Source organism: Motacilla alba, chromosome 1A, assembly GCF_015832195.1.
Source record: "Motacilla alba alba isolate MOTALB_02 chromosome 1A, Motacilla_alba_V1.0_pri, whole genome shotgun sequence".
NCBI lineage: Eukaryota > Metazoa > Chordata > Aves > Passeriformes > Motacillidae > Motacilla > Motacilla alba.
Window position 1 is genome coordinate 60,206,253 of NC_052031.1, and position 19,128 is coordinate 60,225,380.

General features: G+C 41.4%; 1 protein-coding gene across 1 annotated transcript in view; it reads left to right on the plus strand.

Moving 5' to 3' along the window:
- The first annotated feature begins 11,444 nt into the window (after window positions 1-11,444).
- The window catches only part of SYT10 (synaptotagmin 10), a 44,877-nt gene continuing 37,193 nt past the window's right edge, over window positions 11,445-19,128 (plus strand). The window contains exon 1 of the mRNA XM_038154710.1: window positions 11,445-11,761. Within this exon, the coding sequence (XP_038010638.1) occupies window positions 11,611-11,761 (151 nt within the window). The 5' untranslated portion in view covers window positions 11,445-11,610. The remainder of the gene's footprint in view (window positions 11,762-19,128) is intronic.

Sequence of the window (19,128 nt, forward strand, 5' to 3'; positions counted from 1 at the left end):
GTTACATTTACTTATTACTTGTTGCATGGCATTGTGAAAATCTTCTAAGTGACACAGGTTGATTCTTGAACTTTATTTAAAATAAAGTTCATTTGAATCTGCATTTTTCTTTATGAAAGCAAACATAATCAAATTGTTTTATCTAGATTTACACAGGACTGATCTTTTTATAATGACGTGATAGCTGTATTCATTAGGGTTATACTGGTATAAAAGTTAGATAAAGCTAGGAAGGAATTAGGACCCTTTTCTCTTCATATACAGATCACTTTCTGCTGGAAACAAAACCTGCATGTTTTCAACTTTACATATTTTAAATTAGCTGTACCAAAAAAGGGAATGATGTCTATTACCAAGACCTACACACACTATTCATTATATCCAGAAACAGAGGACAGGCTCAGTTCATTACAAAGTTGTTAAATTTTTTATTAAACCCTGGCTAGTTAATCCATTAAATGGAACAAACTTCTTTTTCTCAAAGTTTAATAGCTTGCTTACATCATGCTGAGAAGCACATAAGAATGTGCACAAGAGATAGCTCAAGTTTTGAAAAGTTTTATCTTTTCATGGAGTTGCTTATCATATGAAACAGATGTAAATATATAGTAGCCTTGTTTAAGACACAGGAGAGTTTTTAATGAATACTTTGCATCATGTTTAGTGTCTTTTATACATTATTTTGATCTATGATTTGTTCTGAGTGCCCTCTACTGAAAAGTGAGACGAAGTGCTTAATTATTTAGTACCCAAAGATGTAATGCTAACAAAAAACAGAAGAGAGTTGTACATTCTTAAAAGACACATGCATTGATACATGAAAGGCTTTAGAGCAAATTTACTGCTCCAGAGATAAATGCGTTATGTGAAAGTGTTTATGTCTATATTAAAATATGGTGTATTTGTGCCTTCTGCTTTCAACTCTCTGAACACATTTTTTTATTATTATCTAAGATTGTATAACATCAGGAATCCATTGCATTTGTTGAGTAACAGGCATCTCTTGAGAGTTTGCTCCAAAACCCCTGGAACTCAACAAGAATCTGCTCATTAGTTCAAGAGGCTCTGGATGGGCCCTAAGTAGGTACTGTGTAATATTAATCAGGCACACAGACAACTTCAGGACTGTTCTGCTACTGTAGGACAACAATAAATTAGAGGAGGCAAAAGCAGCAAGGGGCTGAAGTTTGGACACAAAGAAACCAGCTTTAGATGCATATATGTATTTTGTGCATATACATATTTATAAATATGAAAATCTCTGTCTTTCTAAACAGCTATAATGAAATGTTCATCTTGAATGCTAATTGAATCCTTACTGTTCAACAAGCTCCCCATCCACTATGAATTATCATGGCTTTGCTCCATAGAGATTATAAAAAACTCATACTTTAAAGGGCTGCATTATTATAGTTTTTTACAGCCTATTGGAATATATTTTTTTAAAAACAGAGTCCTCTTTGAATACTCCAAGCCAAAGGACATACAGATTTTTTGTTGAAGTAAAAAAAATAATAATTTTTAAAATTGCATCATTTTCTGGTTGATAAAACCAGCAAGGTACGATGCTTCCTCATCGTATTAGTTACTAAATGTGTGTCAGGGATTGCTATCTGGTACTGCCAACCCAAGTGTATGAGCTAGAGATCCCCTGCCAATAAAGCTCTCTCCATCCCACTGTAATAAATATGATGTGTCATCTGCTCCTGAATCACAGCTGAGTGCTTCTGAACTTTATTGGCCACCTTCACCAATTGTCTCTGGAGTCAATGCACTGCTCACTAACATTTGGGTGTCAGTCTCACCTCCTGTTCCAGCCTGCTTTTCATTTTCAGTTCCTCTCTTAGCTTTTAAGCAAAGTTTTATGCTTATTTGGGGGGATTTTTTTGCTAGTCAGAGCAGGCATAACTTTAAACATTCATTTATCTTATATTTCCCCGGTTTATTTACACTTTCTTTGATTTTAACTTCTCCAATATGTTTTCTTAGTTCCTCTGAAGAATTTCTTGCTGTTAATTCTCACTCAAGTAGCTGACTACAACTCATATCAGGTCAATCTTTTTTCTATTTCAGACTCTATCTTCTATAGATTTGTTCACCAAATATCATATCAATATTGTGCACTGCAACTTTTTCTAATTTTTTTAATGGATCTCTTAAATATCAGTCTCCCTTACATCCTCATGATCCTTCTTCCACAAAAACTGGTTTCACCATCACTGCCATAAAAAATATTGTTATAAAATTATTAGTTCACTAGCTCCCAGCCTTACTGTTCTCTCTAATGAGTTCAGATTACCTTCAGATTTAGAAATTATAGAATGTCATTTTGTTGATGATGTAGAAAATTTGCTACAAATATAGTTTTTATTTAGGCTTGTTCCTCACACAGAGGAACACATGTATAACACATACACAAGTGAATTTGCAAGTGTGCAGAAACACACATTGACTTTATTCTTTTATTAAGAATTCTCCAGTCCTGAGCAGTTTGTGTTCGTTTTTTTGAACAGATTTACCGCTTCCTAGAGGGCACATCTGTATTCATTGTAAGTAATTCCACATACCCTCACAGCAATATCAGCCGGATCCGTGGATGTTTTGTGAGTCATGTTCTCATGCAGAAGACCAGTGGAAGGGTTCTGGCCTCCCAGAAGATGAGTAGCTGAAGGAGAAGGTTCTACAAGAAGACTCCAAAAGTATTTTGGACTATGGCTTCCATCACAGATGATGTTCATCATGAAAAAATCCAAAAACTCCCATGAGACCAGCCTGTGTGAGAACCTGAAGGCTAGTGAAAGGGAAATCCCTTTCCCCAGGACCTCTTACTTCCATAGTTTCACAGAATATCGCAACATCTTGATGCTTTCTGTCTGTGCCACTGCCTTAGAAGTCTGAAATTCTTAATCTCAGAGTCGGACTTATTGCCCTGCACTGCAATTCCTGTTCCTGTTTGAGCTGGCCATCCCTCTCCAGTCAATGGAGAATAGGTATGCCAAAATAAAAATTTATCTCATCTGAAGGTAGCAAGTAAGAGGGCTCAGATAATTCACAGTTCAGTGCCCGCTTCTGTCCATAAGCTATGAACAGATGACAAATAATATATCTACACTGCAGATAGCTAAATGCAGGAAAGACAAAGAAATTCTTCTGCACTCTAATAGGCTAAGGCCTTCAGAACTCAAGGGCTCTGATTTCTAGCTGATTTTAAGCTGATGGACAGGCACAATGGATTCACTATCTATTAGTGTATATTAAAAAAATATTTTAGGCTGCTCTGAAATAGAGCAAAATATGAAATCTTCATCAATATATGAATATAGTACCAGTCTCACAGCTAGACCTACAAGTGGCTTCTTTGTGAGCTTCTTTCCATTAAATCAAATGATAATTTGATATGGAGAAGAATGCAGCCATATATTTATCCTTTTTGGGCAGAAGAAATTGCTGTCTGCAGTGCCTGACTCAGAATTTATGCAAAAGCTTTTAAGTTTACCAAAAAAAAGCTTCTTTTATTTTTTTCTGCTTTTGCTTTAAAACCTGCATTTTTAAAGTTCATCTCCAAGTTTTCTCCCTAAGTGCATCATTCACAGTTAGGAATATGAAACACTCCATGTTCACAGTTATTTGGCAGTGATTCTCCCCTAAAACTGTGTCTTGATTTCTGAATTTTACAGTAAATGGAAGATGCTGTAATTGCAGTAGTCCAGAATTTTGCTCTCAGCCAGGTAATATATGACTTTATCAAAGCATCATTATATTATTTTATCATTATATTATTTTATCATTATATTATTTTATCATTATATTTGCTGCCTTTGACTATGTGCATTGTAAACCATTCAGGAAAAACATTTTTAATATAAAAGCAGTTGTGAGAACTAATTCTGAAAAACAAATGTAGCATTTTGCAGGTATAGATTTTCTTCTGAAATGGTAAAGCATCCTCTACAGTGCTATCATGTTCCTTCTCAGATAGACATTTCTGGAATTAAAGAAACACTGCAACATCTCCCTGTAAGGACACAGAGAGCAGCTATCAGGAGAGCCTTCCCATGAACATTAGTGAATCACATGTTTTAGAAACTCAGATGTCCTACCAAGAATGATTGAAACTGCTTCCACCTCTTTCACATTGTGCCTCACCGGGATTTATTTATTTAAATACTATTTTTATATATACACCATGATTATATGGTGTATATAGAGTTAGAGACCCATGATATGAAATCTTGATGAAACATTCATGATTCAGCCACATTTGAGGCATGATTTTCACATGTTTGGGTTGTTCCTGTGGGTGAACTTCCACATATCCTTACTCTTTCCAACATCCACATAAACATTCCAGGATTCTCACCAATGAGGTAGGGCAACCTGCCAGCATATTCAAACAAGCTGAAAAATATTTTCTTTCCATAAACACACAAAAAAAAAAACCCAACAACCAAAAAACAAAAAAAAACAACCTGTGCTTAAAATAAAATACCCCTAATACAGCCTTCACAGTTGTGACCTTTAGGCAGGTTCTGCTGCTGTCAATCTCCCCAGTGCTCTCACACCAGATGAAGAAATTTGTAACTATTTTACTTTGTGATATGATTACTAACTCAAGATGGGTAACCAGACTTCGAGGTGAGGTGGAAGGCATCAGCATTCCTGTCATTTATTTAAGCCGTTTGCGAAGCCTCAGTTGTGGGTCCCCACCAGGAAATCTCACCTCCTTGAGGCTGAGGGCAAAAATTTGCAGCATGCTTTTTCTGGTGTGGCAGACTTGCCCATTTTGTCAGCCTGTGCAGGGAAAAAAAACCTGATGCCAAGGCCCTGTCTGCTCCTTTCCAACCCCTTCTGGGAAGCTCTGCACTGTGCCAGCCCTCAGCCCTTCCAAAGACTCCAGTCAGTAGCAACCACACTCTGCAGATGGAAGACCCCACAAACAGCTCTCTGCTTGGTACTGATACATTGTCTTCGAGTATTATCTCTGACTTATTCCCCTGACCGTAAACAAAAGCAGCCATTCAAGGCTAGGAAGAAATCCCTGAATTGAATGATTATGGAAAATCAGAGTTGTGTTAATTAAAATTACCAGGGATTAGCTCCTTTCTCTCACTGAAAAAAAAAAAAAATTACAAATTTTTAAAGAATGCAAAAGGTCATTTTAAATCCAACAGAATTTATTTACCATGATCCAGGTGGGAAACTGGCTCTCTGAGAACCAGAACATGAGATATCACTTTATGACTGGGCACGTTGCTAAGGTTCCATGACCCAGCCAAAATATTATGCAGCAGGAGTTATAAGTGCAAAAAGCACAACAGGGGGAATGAAATTAGTTCTCAATTACCTAAGAGGACTACTCTGGCTGAGGATGGTGAAGGACTACTGTGCTCTTGCTGCCACTATCAGACCTTGCAAGAACACCTCTCACTGTGCAAGCAGCAGACCTGGCTTGCAGGACGTGTCAGACACCCCGCAGGCAGCTCTGCCTGTCCCCCAGCTGAATGTGGGGCAGGTGACAAGGGCAGGAAGAAGCCAGCAGGGTGAGACTCGTCCCCAGATGTGTGAATGGCATCTTCTCACTCTTAAAGTTAGTTTTCTGTGTTTATTTTCCAGCACCTGTCGTGAACAAGGAAAGTTGTTCCTTGTTCCATGATCTACTGGTTAAGAGCTGAGAATCGAGCAAAGTCCTGATGCAAATGAACATAATTTCTATTGTGATTAAATGACACTGTACCCACTTAAATCAAAGCTGAATTTGGCCAGTAACATACACCAAGCTCCAAACTAGCGATGACAGAGCTAATTAAGAAATAATGACAGTGGAATAGAACAATGTCACAGGATAAAGGTCTCCTGCTCTCAACAAATGCTGAAATGAGGCTCATTTATCACGAATGAATGTCGAGGCAGAGATGCTATCTTCTAAAAGCATGGAGCTTTACTCTTTTGACAATGCTTAGTAGTAATTATTCATTTTTTTTATGTGGAACTTAATAATTTACATGGATGTAATAATTTTATTACCTACATGTACATCTCTACAGTGGCTATTGATAGTGTAGGTGAACAGGTTTTATTCCATAATAGTTGGTCTATTTTATTCTAATTATCTTAAGATATGAATTAAATGTATTGCAGCAGAAGTGTTGCCTTTCAAAGCAAATGTTTTTGCTGTAGCTGCCCTACCACAAATTATTTCAGTGAGTTTTGTGCTGTTCCATTAGGACCTAATCGCACATTCACTGAATAGTGTTGCTGTGAGAGCAGGATGCATCCAAATGGGCCACAATATCCTTAATTTATCCGGATTTTTAAATTAAATATTTTTTAAGCAGAATAAATTTGGAGCTGTTATAGGAGGCACTCAACCATGAAAATCAAGTACAGAGGAACAAAACTGGAACAAAAATAATATTCACCAAACAAGCTCCTTGTGTCTGCGTTTAGGTTGATAATAGAGCTTGAAAATCATTAAGGAGCATGCTCACAGCCGTATCACTAGAAGGCACACAGAGACAGAAATTCATTAGATGCAGAGGAATAGCCCAAATTAATCAGCAAAACCTGGCTGCATTGAACAATTCTAGTAGCAAAAAACACCTTATTTCACCAAAGCTTAGGATTGGCTTGTATTACCAGAGAGTATTTTTAAAAAGTTGGCTTTCAGGAAAAAACTTTGAAAAGTATACTGAGAGAAAAAAAAATATTTTTCCTATTATTCTGTGGGTTTTTCAAATCAACCAGCTTTGCAAATCATTATTTCAGTATGATATCTTGTTCTGAAGCTAAAGAAATCTTGCTAGTGCCAGTTACAACCTCATTCCTCAGTAAGTGCAACCAAGAGAAAGAAGGGAAGATAATAAAAATGGCAACAGAGATTGTTAACATGCTGTGATTCAATAGAACATGTCCTTTTAAGCCTCCATGTCACACATACATGCTCAAACACATTGCTTTTCTGTGACTTTGCTTTGCTTCTGCTTCAAAAATTAGGCGAAAATGATAAATGAGAGGCTGTGTGGGTACAGGCACAGGGAGGAGACAAGAGGCCCTTCAGCTGAAATGGCAGATATAAAAGGTTGATTGGACCCAAACTGTCTTTAATTTGTTATTCTTACCTCTTCCAACAATCTGTCCACTGGACCCACCAAGTGAAGACCAAACTATGTCCATCCTCCCCATGAGCCAGGATGAGCTCAAGGGATCTGCTGGCTTCCCAGCTGGCTGCTCTGCCATTTCTCCTGCTCAAACAGCCATGAAAAACACCACAGCCCATGCTTAGGATTTTGCAGTGAAAAAAGGGATTTTATGTAATTACCTGCTAGTAGCTAAAAAACAAACAACAACTCACAGTGGATGCAGGGCTCCAAGACACCAAAAATTTGTCAATGCCATGTATCACATAAAAAACACAATTTGAAATAAAATACAGTAGTAATCACTTTGTCCTCTGTCCCTAACCAATTATTCTGCAGGACTTATATTAAATCTTCATAAATTGTTCTAAGCTAGACATCTTTTAAAACATGTTTTCACAAAACTGCCAACATTGTTAGCTGCTAGCTCTCATAAGTGGCTTCATCTGTTTGTGCAGGTCCTGAAGGACTGTCTTTGCTCAGATTTTTAGTCTTAAGTACCAACTGCACCAAATCAAGTGGAAAAAAAATAAAGTAACAGTTGCTCAGTATTTCTGAAAGTTGAAGAAGCATCTGTTTGGAGAAAATATGGGGACCTCTCTTTATAATTATGAGTTTTACTCACAGTAAATTAGAAGTTGGAAGAAGCAACTCAGAGGAGGACTCTGCAGTACCACATATTATGAAACTGTGGAAGCAAGAAGAAAAAATTATAGGAATGGTAGATTTTTTTTTTAATTTTTTTATTTATTTTTTTTATTACTGCTTCAACTAAGGAAGAGTCTCTGTTCATAAGTGCTCATAGCAGTCTTGCTTTATAATTTGCAGGTTGGGAACATTCAGCTTCGACTGGCTCCTGGATTGCTGTATGCCTTTTTTTTCTTCACTTGTTCAAAAGTAGAGGATTAAAAATATGTAGATAGAGTAACGCAACCTTTAATGTTTCAGAGTTTATTTTGCTGTTTACAAGGAACTTACAGAGGTGTTATTGGGGGAGAGGGGGGAAAATGTATTTGTAACTGTTGCAAAGGCAAACCATGTTTGTAAGCTGTAGTTTCCATCTTTTCTTCTACTCATAGTTTTTTAAAAGCTGAATGTTGAAATGTCTCTTTTCCCCCAGCCTCAATGTTTTGGTGGTTTTTTTTTTTTTTGCATCCTTATTGGATTCCAAAGCAAGAGACCAAGGCCAAAATTTTTATCTGTGTTTATATATAGGCTACCTATATTGCCTAATCTTCAGTATCCCCAACACAGTCCCCATTAAAGGATACTTCTCACAAAACTGGAGCATTTTGCCATGTTTTTCCTGTCCAGAGCGTAGTACCCTTACCTCTGGTTGGATGCTTCATGGACAACATGAGGATTTAAAGACGTGCAATTAATTTGGAAAAAAAAAGAGGAATTTTCTCCCTTAGTCAACAGGAAGCTGTCAAGCCAGTATGGTATGCTGGTAATGACCAGCAGTCAGAACAGCAGGAGCTGGTATGGTCTGGTCTGATGGCACTGCCTGGAACCTGTGAGGCAAGAGGTTACTGTGTCCTGAAACACCATGTGAGACCACTCCCACAGGGAAAATTAATGGTCTTTGCTGATACCAGGGCACACGATGCAGCTGCATATTAATTTTAAAATTGCCAGGCTATTGAAAATCAAAGCAGTGGGAGTTGTAGCTTGAAAACAAGCTGTTATGTCCTTCCATATGCAGAAAAAGTTGTTTTCCACTAAAAGAACATATTGGAGAAAAATGCCATGATTGGCAATCTGAATTTATATTTACGACTAAAATTCTCAATAGAAAAGCATCTTCTTCATCAATAACTTGACTCCAACAATAAAAGTTGTTTCTGGAACTGGTTTAGGACAAGTCAGTCAGCATATCTCACCAGAAGAATCGTTAATCTCCTAGTGAAACTAATCTCATAGTACTCAGAATGAGAAAAACTATTCTATTGATTAATTTAAGTTTATATCCATGCTATTCTACTGCAGACCAGGATTTAGATAATTAGATGCCTCTGATAAAGGTACAGTAATACTAGTTAGTAGGGCTGGTGTTTGCTATATACCTAAAAGCATTTTTTAAAAATATCTAGGACATCTAAGAGAGATGAGTCAGTATCCACTTCCAGACACATACCTGAAAATCTCCAAAAGCAGGGGCCTTTTTACTATTATTTACCATAGAATACAACTGTTTGTGCTTTTCTGCATCTATGTATATATCAATAGTATAAATAACACCAAGGCGGTGTGATTTTCACTGAAATGAAGTTCTTGTGTGCAAAGACAAGCAATAGAGAAATGTACCAAAGTCTCACTACATGAATAAAAAAGCAGGACAGAAAACCGGTCTATGTGTGGAACTTTGTTATAATCAGTGGCAAAGCTGCCATTCACTTGAGAGACAGAAAATTTCAGTCATGGGCTGTGTGATACGTCCGTGGGCACAATCTGTAGAAAAGTTCAAAATTGAAGGAGCTTAGGTCTCAGCCTTTAAATGCAGTCCTTGCTCTCATTAATACCAATTTCTGATTAAGACCCTTTCTGTATATATGTGTCTCCTGTTAGCTTTTGCTAGAGTTCTGGGTAAGTCTCAAAGATAAACAGACTGCTTAATTATTAGTTGGTGATGCATGACAGAATTTTGGGAACAGGATTGTAAATGTCACACAGACAGTAAATATGTTCATATTTTGAAGTTTGGATGTAGGCAGCAGTTGCCTTCACTCTAATGAAAATATCTACATACATTTTTATTGCTAGCAAGACTATTTTAATAATTATTCAGATTTAGTTCCCTATGAGGGTGAAAGGAGTCTTCAAACAGACCCCCACAGTTCTGTGCCCTGCCTAGTTACAGTCTAAACATTCTAAGGTTTAACAGAACATTTTGCTGCATTAACAAAGGGTTTTGACAGTGCTAGTTTCAGGAAAGGTGTTAAATGGGGAACAATTTCTTTAGTAGCATCTGATATTTCTGAAATAGGTGTTATATCTCTGAAAAAAAGCTTGGTGCAACAGATTTTGTGTTGATGTTACAGTTTGTGTACAACTCAGTCTACTACTTCCCTAAGATTTTGAAAAGTGCATGTGCATGAATTCATCTGTATAGATGCATGCTCCTTCAAACCACCAAAAGGCTGGGGTTTAGAAGTATCTTCTTGTGTTATTAACAAGTACCTATGCTATATAAAGTATAGACTTTCAGAATTAAAACTGGAATAAAAATTCATTTTCTTATTCTGTAAGTCAGCTATAGAAGGATGGTTTTAAAGTTTTCAAGTGTTAAACTTGACAGTTTGCTAGAGATATTTATTTGCAGGTAACAGAAAAAAAAAAAAAAAAAAAACAGAATCCAGAGGAAAGAAAAAGCACAGCAGCACAGAAGTTAACTTCTCATGCCTATGAAACCCAGACACCCAAGCAGCAGGCTACAGGCAGTGCTGCTAATTAAACTGCTGGCAGACATCCTTCCATCAATGCCTAGTTAGAATTAAGCATTGCAACACATATGTATGCCGTCGAACTAGAGGAATTTTCCCTCAGAAACATAAAATTGTGTCAGAATCTCAGTAAGTAGATGAACAAGTTAACAGATGAAGTCTTGTTCAGCTCCATAGCCAATAACTGAAACAACCACTAGTGGTATATGCTGCGCTGATTTTTACAAGTATATTCAAACACATGCCGTAGCTGCAACTTTTTTACCTATAAAATAACCTAACTTAACAGAATTTGTAGAGGAAACAGACCAGACAACCGTAAGGTTCCTCTAACTCCTTTAGAAGTTAAAGAAATCGCCAGAGTCAACCGTCCCGCTCCCTCCGCTGCGGAGAAGCGGAGTGGAGACGGTGATTTATTTGGTCGATGAAGTTATTCGATGCGGCTCGGTAGCCCGCGCTGAAGATCACCCCTCCGAGGTCACCTCGGGAAAAAAAGCTGGGGGAAGAACGAGCGGAGCGGCGGGGAACCAGCTCCGCTCTGTGCTGGCGGCGCGATGAGCGGCCGAGGAGCTGCGCCCGGAGCGCCCCGCTGTCCGTGCTGCCCGCGGGGCCGGGGATGCTGCGGCCGGGAGGGGACAGCGCTCCGCCCGCGCCGCCCACCGCACCGCACCGCACCGAGCGGGGCCGCGGGGCGGGGGAAGGAAAAGTTTCCCGGGGGATGCGAGGGCCCCCCGCCCCCTGCGCCGGGCTGCCATTGGCCGAGCCGCCTGCCGGAGCCCGGAGCCACAAAAGGCGTTGCTAAGTGGATGTTTATTTTTTTTCCCCCTTTTTTATTTTTTTCCCTCTCCCCCCCCCCCTTTTTTTTTTTTTTTTGCCTCCCCCCGCTCCTTCACTACTTCTTCAGTGCACTCGAGCAGCTCCCGCCGCCGCCGCCGCTCCGCCCCGCTCCGCTCCCCGCGGGAGGCAGCGCGGGTCGGGCGCGGAGCCGTCCCGCGCCGGCCATGGCCTAGCGGCGGCGGCCGGGGCACAAGATGAGTTTCCCGGCGGAGGACGGCGTGGGCAGCCTCTGCCACAAGGCGCTGCAGATCATCTCGGAGCTGTGCCTGGGAGGGCAGGTGGAGAGGGAGAAGTGCGCCGGCATCTTCCCCCTGGAGAGCGCCCGGCAGGGCATCGGCGGCACAGGTACCGGCACCGGCCCCGCCGCCGCCGGGCTCGTCCTGCCGCCGCCGCGGGGCGGACAGCGAGGCGTGGGCGGCCGGAGAGCGCAACTTTTTCCTTCGCTTTTCCTGCGTGCGGAGGGGGCGGAGGGGGGGGGCAGGCACGCAGCCCGCTTTAAAATCCGCTCCCTCTCGCAGCTCGCCGAGGCTGCCGAGGAGCGCTGAGGGGAGCGCCGGGGCGGGGACCAGCGCTGCGGGGCAAACGTGGGAAGAGCGGGAGAGAGTGCGGGCGTGGGGCCGGGGAGCGCGGACAGGTGCCGAGGGGACAGAAATCGTCGCCGGAGACGGCCCCGTACCCGCGCAGCTCGCTCGTTTGCCACCCGCAGCTCCGCTTCGGCAAGGTTTTCCCCACGACGGGAGTTTCTGCACGGAAAGCCCGGCGCCGGGCTGCTGCTGCATGTGCTGGCGGGGACGTGCGGGCGGGCAGCGGGCAGAGGGCTGCGGTCCGTGCTCTTGTCACGGGCGGGCAGAGGGGCAGCGGTCCGTGCTCTTGTCACGGGCGGGCAGAGGGGCAGCGGTCCGTGCTCTTGTCACGGGCGGGCAGAGGGCTGCGGTCCGTGCTCTTGTCACGGGCGGGCAGAGGGGGCTGCGGTCCGTGCTCTTGTCACGGGCGGGCAGTGGGGCAGAGGGCTGCGGTCCGTGCTCTTGTCACGGGTGGGCAGTGGGGCAGAGGGCTGCGGTCCGTGCTCTTGTCACGGGTGGGCAGTGGGGCAGAGGGCTGCGGTCCGTGCTCTTGTCACGGGCGGGCAGCGGTTCCGTGCGCCGGGCGCGCCACGCGTGGGCTGCACCCGCTCTCCCTCTCTTGTCCCAGGCCGTCCCTCTGCGTTTGGCGTGCGACACTGGGGCCCGGGCAGGCAACAGGTTGGGCGGCGGGCAGTGCGGGCAGCCGGCGGGGCTGGGGCGCAGCCGGGGCTCGGGGAGCAGCTCGGCACGTCCCGCCTCGCAGTCTGCCCTTTCTGAGTGGGGTTTGAGTGTTTTGCATCCTCTCCGCTCATCGCTGGGGGAGGCAGGAGAGCCGTCTGACAGGCAGTGGGAACCTGCGGAGTCAGGGCAGAGCTTCGGTCCGGCCCAGGACACTTGCACAGCAAAATTAGGGTAGGGTGGAAAGAGAAAATTTGGGTTAATTTAAACATTCCAAATTCAGAAAAATTGTCATATTGAAACTAGGATTTTGAGCCTAATAGTGATGCCTGTGGTCCCTGATATCTGGATTTTCTGCACATTTTGGAACCAGCTCTGCACTTTTATATTATCCTTTGTGGAGTTCTCTGGACACCTTGTTTTCCTCAGCACTTATTTTTAGAACAGGGCTTGAAAGTTGCTCAAAGTTCTGTGCTTAATTTCTGCTAGGTGGGATTGATAACCTTTACTGTCTATCCATAAATGCAAATGAACAGCTTGCATTACGGCCAGCAAATGCCAAGTGTAACAGTGCAAATTAAATAAATTAACACCAGGTCATGTAAAGCAGCAGGTTCTCAGCATGTGCCCCAGCTCCCCAGCTGCACTGTTGCTGCCACTGCAGCTGATGGCCTTTTTTTTGGTGTTTTTTTTTTTTTTTTTTTTTTGCTTTTAATACCCACAGATTTTACCACAAATTTTGGTTATTTGTAGTATCTCAGATCAAAATCACTGTTTTCTGACTCTGCCCTAGTCAGCCCAGCCTGACCCAGCCTCCGGGGCAGAGCAGCAAGGCGAGGAGGGGCGAGGGGGCTGCAGCCTTTCCCCCAGCACGGATCATGAATATTCTGATCATGCTCTGTGTTAGACTTCATGGTCTGAATGGTAGAAGGTTGAATGAAAACAGCATTACCCTATGGAGCCTGGAAAATTGGGCTCTGCAAAGTCGGTGGATAAACAGGTGGGATATGAAGGACAGACACAAAACATTCCATGAGGTAAACCAAGATCTGCTGTTTAGAAAATGTGAATCTTCAGCACTTGGTTCAGTGTTGCATTGTGTATAATAGGATGAGCTTCTTTTTAAACATTTCTTGAAAGTCAACCATCTTCTTGAGTTTCTATTTGTAATCCCTAACTACCTTACAGTTGATGGATTGGGGAAAAAAATATAATTAACAGGAGCTGGAACCACTGGTGCCACATCTCAGCTGAATTCCTGAATCTCTTTTTCCCTGTTAAAAGGAAACCAATATTAGATGATGGGTGTCAACTTTATTGAGATGCACAGTATATTGAGCATTATCTCATTAACAACACTGCTAATGAACATATAGTAATATTCTGTCTCCAGAGGAAGACCAGACACACTGTCATTGCTGATAATTGACAATATTTTAACATGTAAACACTTAGGTAGACAAGATATAAATATAACTTGCATCAGTTTTATGAGCAGAAATACTCTAAATACTGTTTAGGCTGAGAGAAGGGGTGTCATTGAAAAGTGAGCCATGCCATATCTCCTCTTCAAATGCCCATAGAGTTCCTTGTCATCTCTATGGATAAGGCAAATGTTGTCCTGAACAACCATAGATCCTCTTCATTAAAGGTGGAAATGTTAAGTTCATTCCTTTTTCCTCATCTCAAAAAGATACCCGAAAGTATTACAAAGGTAGAATAGGCAAAAATCACTAATGAGATGTCACTAAAGGAGAGAAGTCTAAACAGTACCAAGCCTGACAGAGCTCATTTGGACAGTGCTTCCAGGCACATAGTGCTATTCTTGGGGATGGTCCTGTGCAGGGCCAGGAGTTGGACTAGGTGATCCTTATGGGTCCCTTCCAACTCGGAATAGTCTGTGATTCTGTAAACCATGAGGAGACACATGTTTGAAAAGGAAAGAACGGTGCAAGCAACCTTTCAGAAAGTAAGAGAGTAGATGGTAAAAAGGAAAGGAGACTATTTCTATTTAATACAAAGATAAAAACATGTCCTGGAAGTTGAAAACACTGCAAAATGCAACTAGAACTGCATTGGTATGGTTATGTTAGTGACTGTGGTGATAGCTTTCTGTTCAGCTAGACCATGAAAGGCAGCCAAGCTTCTCAGAGGAATCAGCTACTTGAGGCAGAAGATGAACCACCCAATCACTGGCCCAAAGCAAAATACGAGACAATATTGACCCCATGACCCAAGAAGTTTCAAAGGGAAGCAGAGACTCTGGGCAGTGTTTTTTTTTGATAGTGTATATGCCTAGATGAGAGAAAGAAGCATAAAAAGGATAAACAAACAAAAAAGAGGAAGTTGGAGATACAGTCAGAAGAAAAAATGGTGAGTATGGCTCTGGGAAGGCAGAGTGTAACAAAATGAAGCAACAAAGCAGAAAGGAGAGATATTCAGGGTTCCTGCCAATAAGGGAACAGACAGGTTCACATCAAAGAAATGACTGATTATTCAACAGGTTTTTTCCTCTCAGTGTCAGCACCAAGACCTTAGGACCCTCCATTACTGCTCACTACTTGGGTCAAGAAGGGGTAATCATATTTAGTGTAGTGAACAATCAATCTACAGAACTCATAGCAAATAATCTTCATGAGGTAGAAAATTTTGTAAATTTCTAAGAACTTTAGACAAGTGGATATAGACATCTGCTGTTATATTTTCTGCCCCAGTAATGACAAGTACTATTAATTTGCTCATCTCAGGGGAATGCTCAAGTGAAAAGATTAGGAAGCTGTTTAGGTTTATAATACCTCTGTATGATTAGATGACTGTAAGCTTTCTTCTGAAAGTTATACCATTTTTGTCAAAATGGACGATTAGATGTGCAGCTGTTTTGTTTTTATTTTACACCTCCAGTACATTTGGACAAAATAATTAAAATATCAATTATGAGAGTTAGGGTGGAAAATAAATGGGAGCTGGATGTGCAGGATTTCACATAATAAAATTTATCTCTAAACTTATTAAATTATTAATTTTCTGTAACTGTCCCAAACTCATATAAGCAGTGTGGTTATACTGGCATCTTCACCCAGGTTATCTCAATAATGAAGGACTCCAATTAATTTTTTCCAGCTAAGCATCCCTCCTCATTTTCAGTGGAACCAAGCACATCAAAGGTCCCAGTTGTGAGCATTTCTGAAGATTAAGCCAATTGCATACAGCATAATGAGAGGAGTTTGGACATTCTGCTCTAGGGACACATGTTTAAAATTCATTTTATGTCCTCTGCAAATGGTGGGTACCTTGTGCTCTTTGCCTTTTTTTTAGGCCTGCTGGTCATGCAAAACTTAACTCTCTCATTATCAGTTCCCATGGGTGACAAATGTTTATTACAGAGCTGGAAACACAGCTCTGCTATAAACACTGAGGGCATATTTTAGCCCACTAGAGTGGGTGGTGAATATCTTGAGAGTGATGGTCACTCTTTCTCCTTTGCTTGTCAGACAATTGATTTTTGAAAGTTGACCAGGCAAAGAGCATCAGCTTCTAGGGGATCATTTGTTATTCATGTAAATATTCTACTGACAGTAATTTTGTTAAGATAAAAGTTTAACCTACCACGTTTTTAACCCACCCCTGAATGACAGTTTGCTATAAAAGTAGAAGGGGAGTAAGAAAGCACTGGAGCATACTGCACATGGCCAGTCTGTAATACAGACTCACTCCTCCACGAAGAGCACTGCCTTGTGTCCTCCTGCTGTAGCTGCCATGTGCCTCCTGTTGGCTGTCAGAGGCTTCTCTGACAGCTCTCAGCCTGCTGGATGGCAGCTGATTTCGTTTACATTTAGTCCTGGTTCCTTTGAACACGCTGTGCTCATGCACACAGTGCACACACATCCGCAAGCAGTGCGAGCTGTGGCTATGCTTGCACGGCCTGGATCCGTTTAGGGGAGGGGGAAGAACAGATTTACCCCATAGAGTGCTTGTAAATTCTGCTCAGCTGTGCCAAAGCATGAAAGAGATGAGAAATGGCTTGGACAAAGGTGAAGGGTACTGTGACCAGACTGTCATACAAGAAAGGAGCATTTTTCTTTGTGACAAAGTAACTGTTGTGTGAAACAAGTGAACATTCTGTTACAGAGAAATGAAACTGTCTCTGCTACGGGGGAATGTGAGAAAAGCAAATAATAAACATTTTAACAGTTTACAGGCCAACCATATAATTTGCCATACACTTCCTCACCTGGTTAGATCAATGTTATAATCAGAGAAATAAGGCTTGGTGGGAAAAAAAAGTGCAGGGTTACTAAAAAACATAACTTACAAAATCAGTGTTAATAAGCTGTGAAAACCAGTGCTGCATCTAATTCAGCAGCATAAAGGCAAAAACAGGGGGGTAAACGTACTACTGAGACCAGACTTATTTACAGCAAATGTGAAGGCAGTCACAACAATGCAGACAGCAGCAATACACAGAAAAAAAAACAAGAGGTTTACCAAAGACTCTTACTCTATACACATTTCATAATGAAATACAGGGGGGAAATACAGAAAGATTGATACCATCTGGAGAACAAATCTGTAAAGAGGATGAAGAGACATAGTGTTTCCCTGGGTCCTGTCATATGTGTGAGATGTTTGTTATATAATTCTGGGTAAGAATAAACATAGCCATGACAATTCAAAGATGACACTTGAGCTGCATGAACCTCCTTACGGTTTATGGTGGGCTTGTGCTGAACAGCAGCCCAGGGAGCTCCTGGTGTGTTCTAATTGAAAGAGGACAGTGAGAGCTTTTTGCAGATGCAAAGATATCCTTAAAAGTGTGAGAACTGCGCTGGATCAAGCACAAGGCTGTAGTTTTTGGTGTTTTTTTTTTCTTTTAATGGAAAGCTAAATGGGCAGGTGTGGGTCTAGCAGAGAGTCCCTCCTGTTGAGATTAAGTGAGAGTCAACAAGCAGAAAAGCATGTAGGCCAGAAAGAGCCTTAAGAGTGAAGACCAATAATTTACAGACCCAGCCAGGCAAAAGTGAGACCCATCATGTCTAATATAGCTTAGAAAAATTGATTTTGACAAGAGATTAATAATTCTGCATGCTGTGATCGTGTAATAAAAAACAGTGATCCCTGAATCCATTTGGCTCCCCTCCTGTCAGGAAAAAAAAGCTATCACAGAGTTCTGTTAGCATTAAGAAGTGATCTACCAGCCAGAAGATGGTGGTGGCTGTGTGGAACAAATTCAGATACCAGAATGAATTAACAGGGAGGGAACACATTCACAATAAGGCCAGACTAAAAGTCTGAGGAAGATCTTCTAAGGATGCTTCTCCATGGGAACAGGAGAGGAGGTCACACCTACTCTTTTAAGTGAAAGGCTTTTTTGCCATTTGATATCTAAGTCAGGTGTTTTGACAGGTTCAGATTGAGAGAGAAAATACAAGACTCTGCACCTGCCACTTTCTGAGGCATGCTAGAGCATCGTGTCCCCACCTGAAGGGATTTGGATGAGACAGGGGTAATTGTGGAAGATCTGCTAATGCAGAGTAAAAATTAATACCAGCAAGTTTTTATGTGCTTAAAATTTCCCCAAGGAAACCTAACAGCAGAAATGATGGGTTGAACCAACTAGTTCATCTACATGGGAATAGGGGAGATTTATTCGCCCCAGAACTTTTATAATTTATAAGGACCCTGCTTCCCTTCAAATCCTAGAAAATCAGAGACATTACTTTATCTGATTGAGCTGACTCCTGGTATTACATACACAAGAGTTCTTTTATTATGGAAAAGATGAAGTACCTTGTGGCTTGATGAACAAGAGAACAAAGTTAAAGAAAAATATGTTTAAATGTAGATTGCAGACTGTGTCCTTTAAATACTTAAGAGAACCAAGATCAGATGATCAGACAAAGAAATGGGCCAGAAGAGACTAGATCCCTCCCTTCCCCAGGTGTTTTTTTCACCCCTGCTCCTTTTCTGGGAAGAATCCATTCTCTTTAACGCGGTTCGTATCAGATGTGTCTGACCCTCACACACCTGGGCATCCACAACACAGCACTGTGTGGTGTTTCTGTCTCCATTCAATATCATGGGTTTGTGGAGTACGTTTTTCCAAATTCAGCCTCATGAGGCATATGCTGCCTAAAATATAAGTGACCTTAATTCGGTTTTGAAATGGAAGTCTGCCAATGTGCATGTTTGCAAATGGATCCATGGGCAGAACTTTTCTGAGGTAAGTTCCAAACAAAAACTTTCTGAAATCCACAGTACCAAACCCAATGCTCAAGATATTACCTAACATCCAGAAAAGGAAAAAAAAAAAAAAAAAAAAAGCAACACATGGGGATGTTTCTGAAGTACTTGCCTGATGCAAAAGGCTGGCTATCAAGGAGACTTTTATGGTAGAAATATATCGGAGAATGTTTATAAAAATACAGAGAATTTTTAAGGCTTCTTAATAGACACGCCTTTCTTAAATGAGAT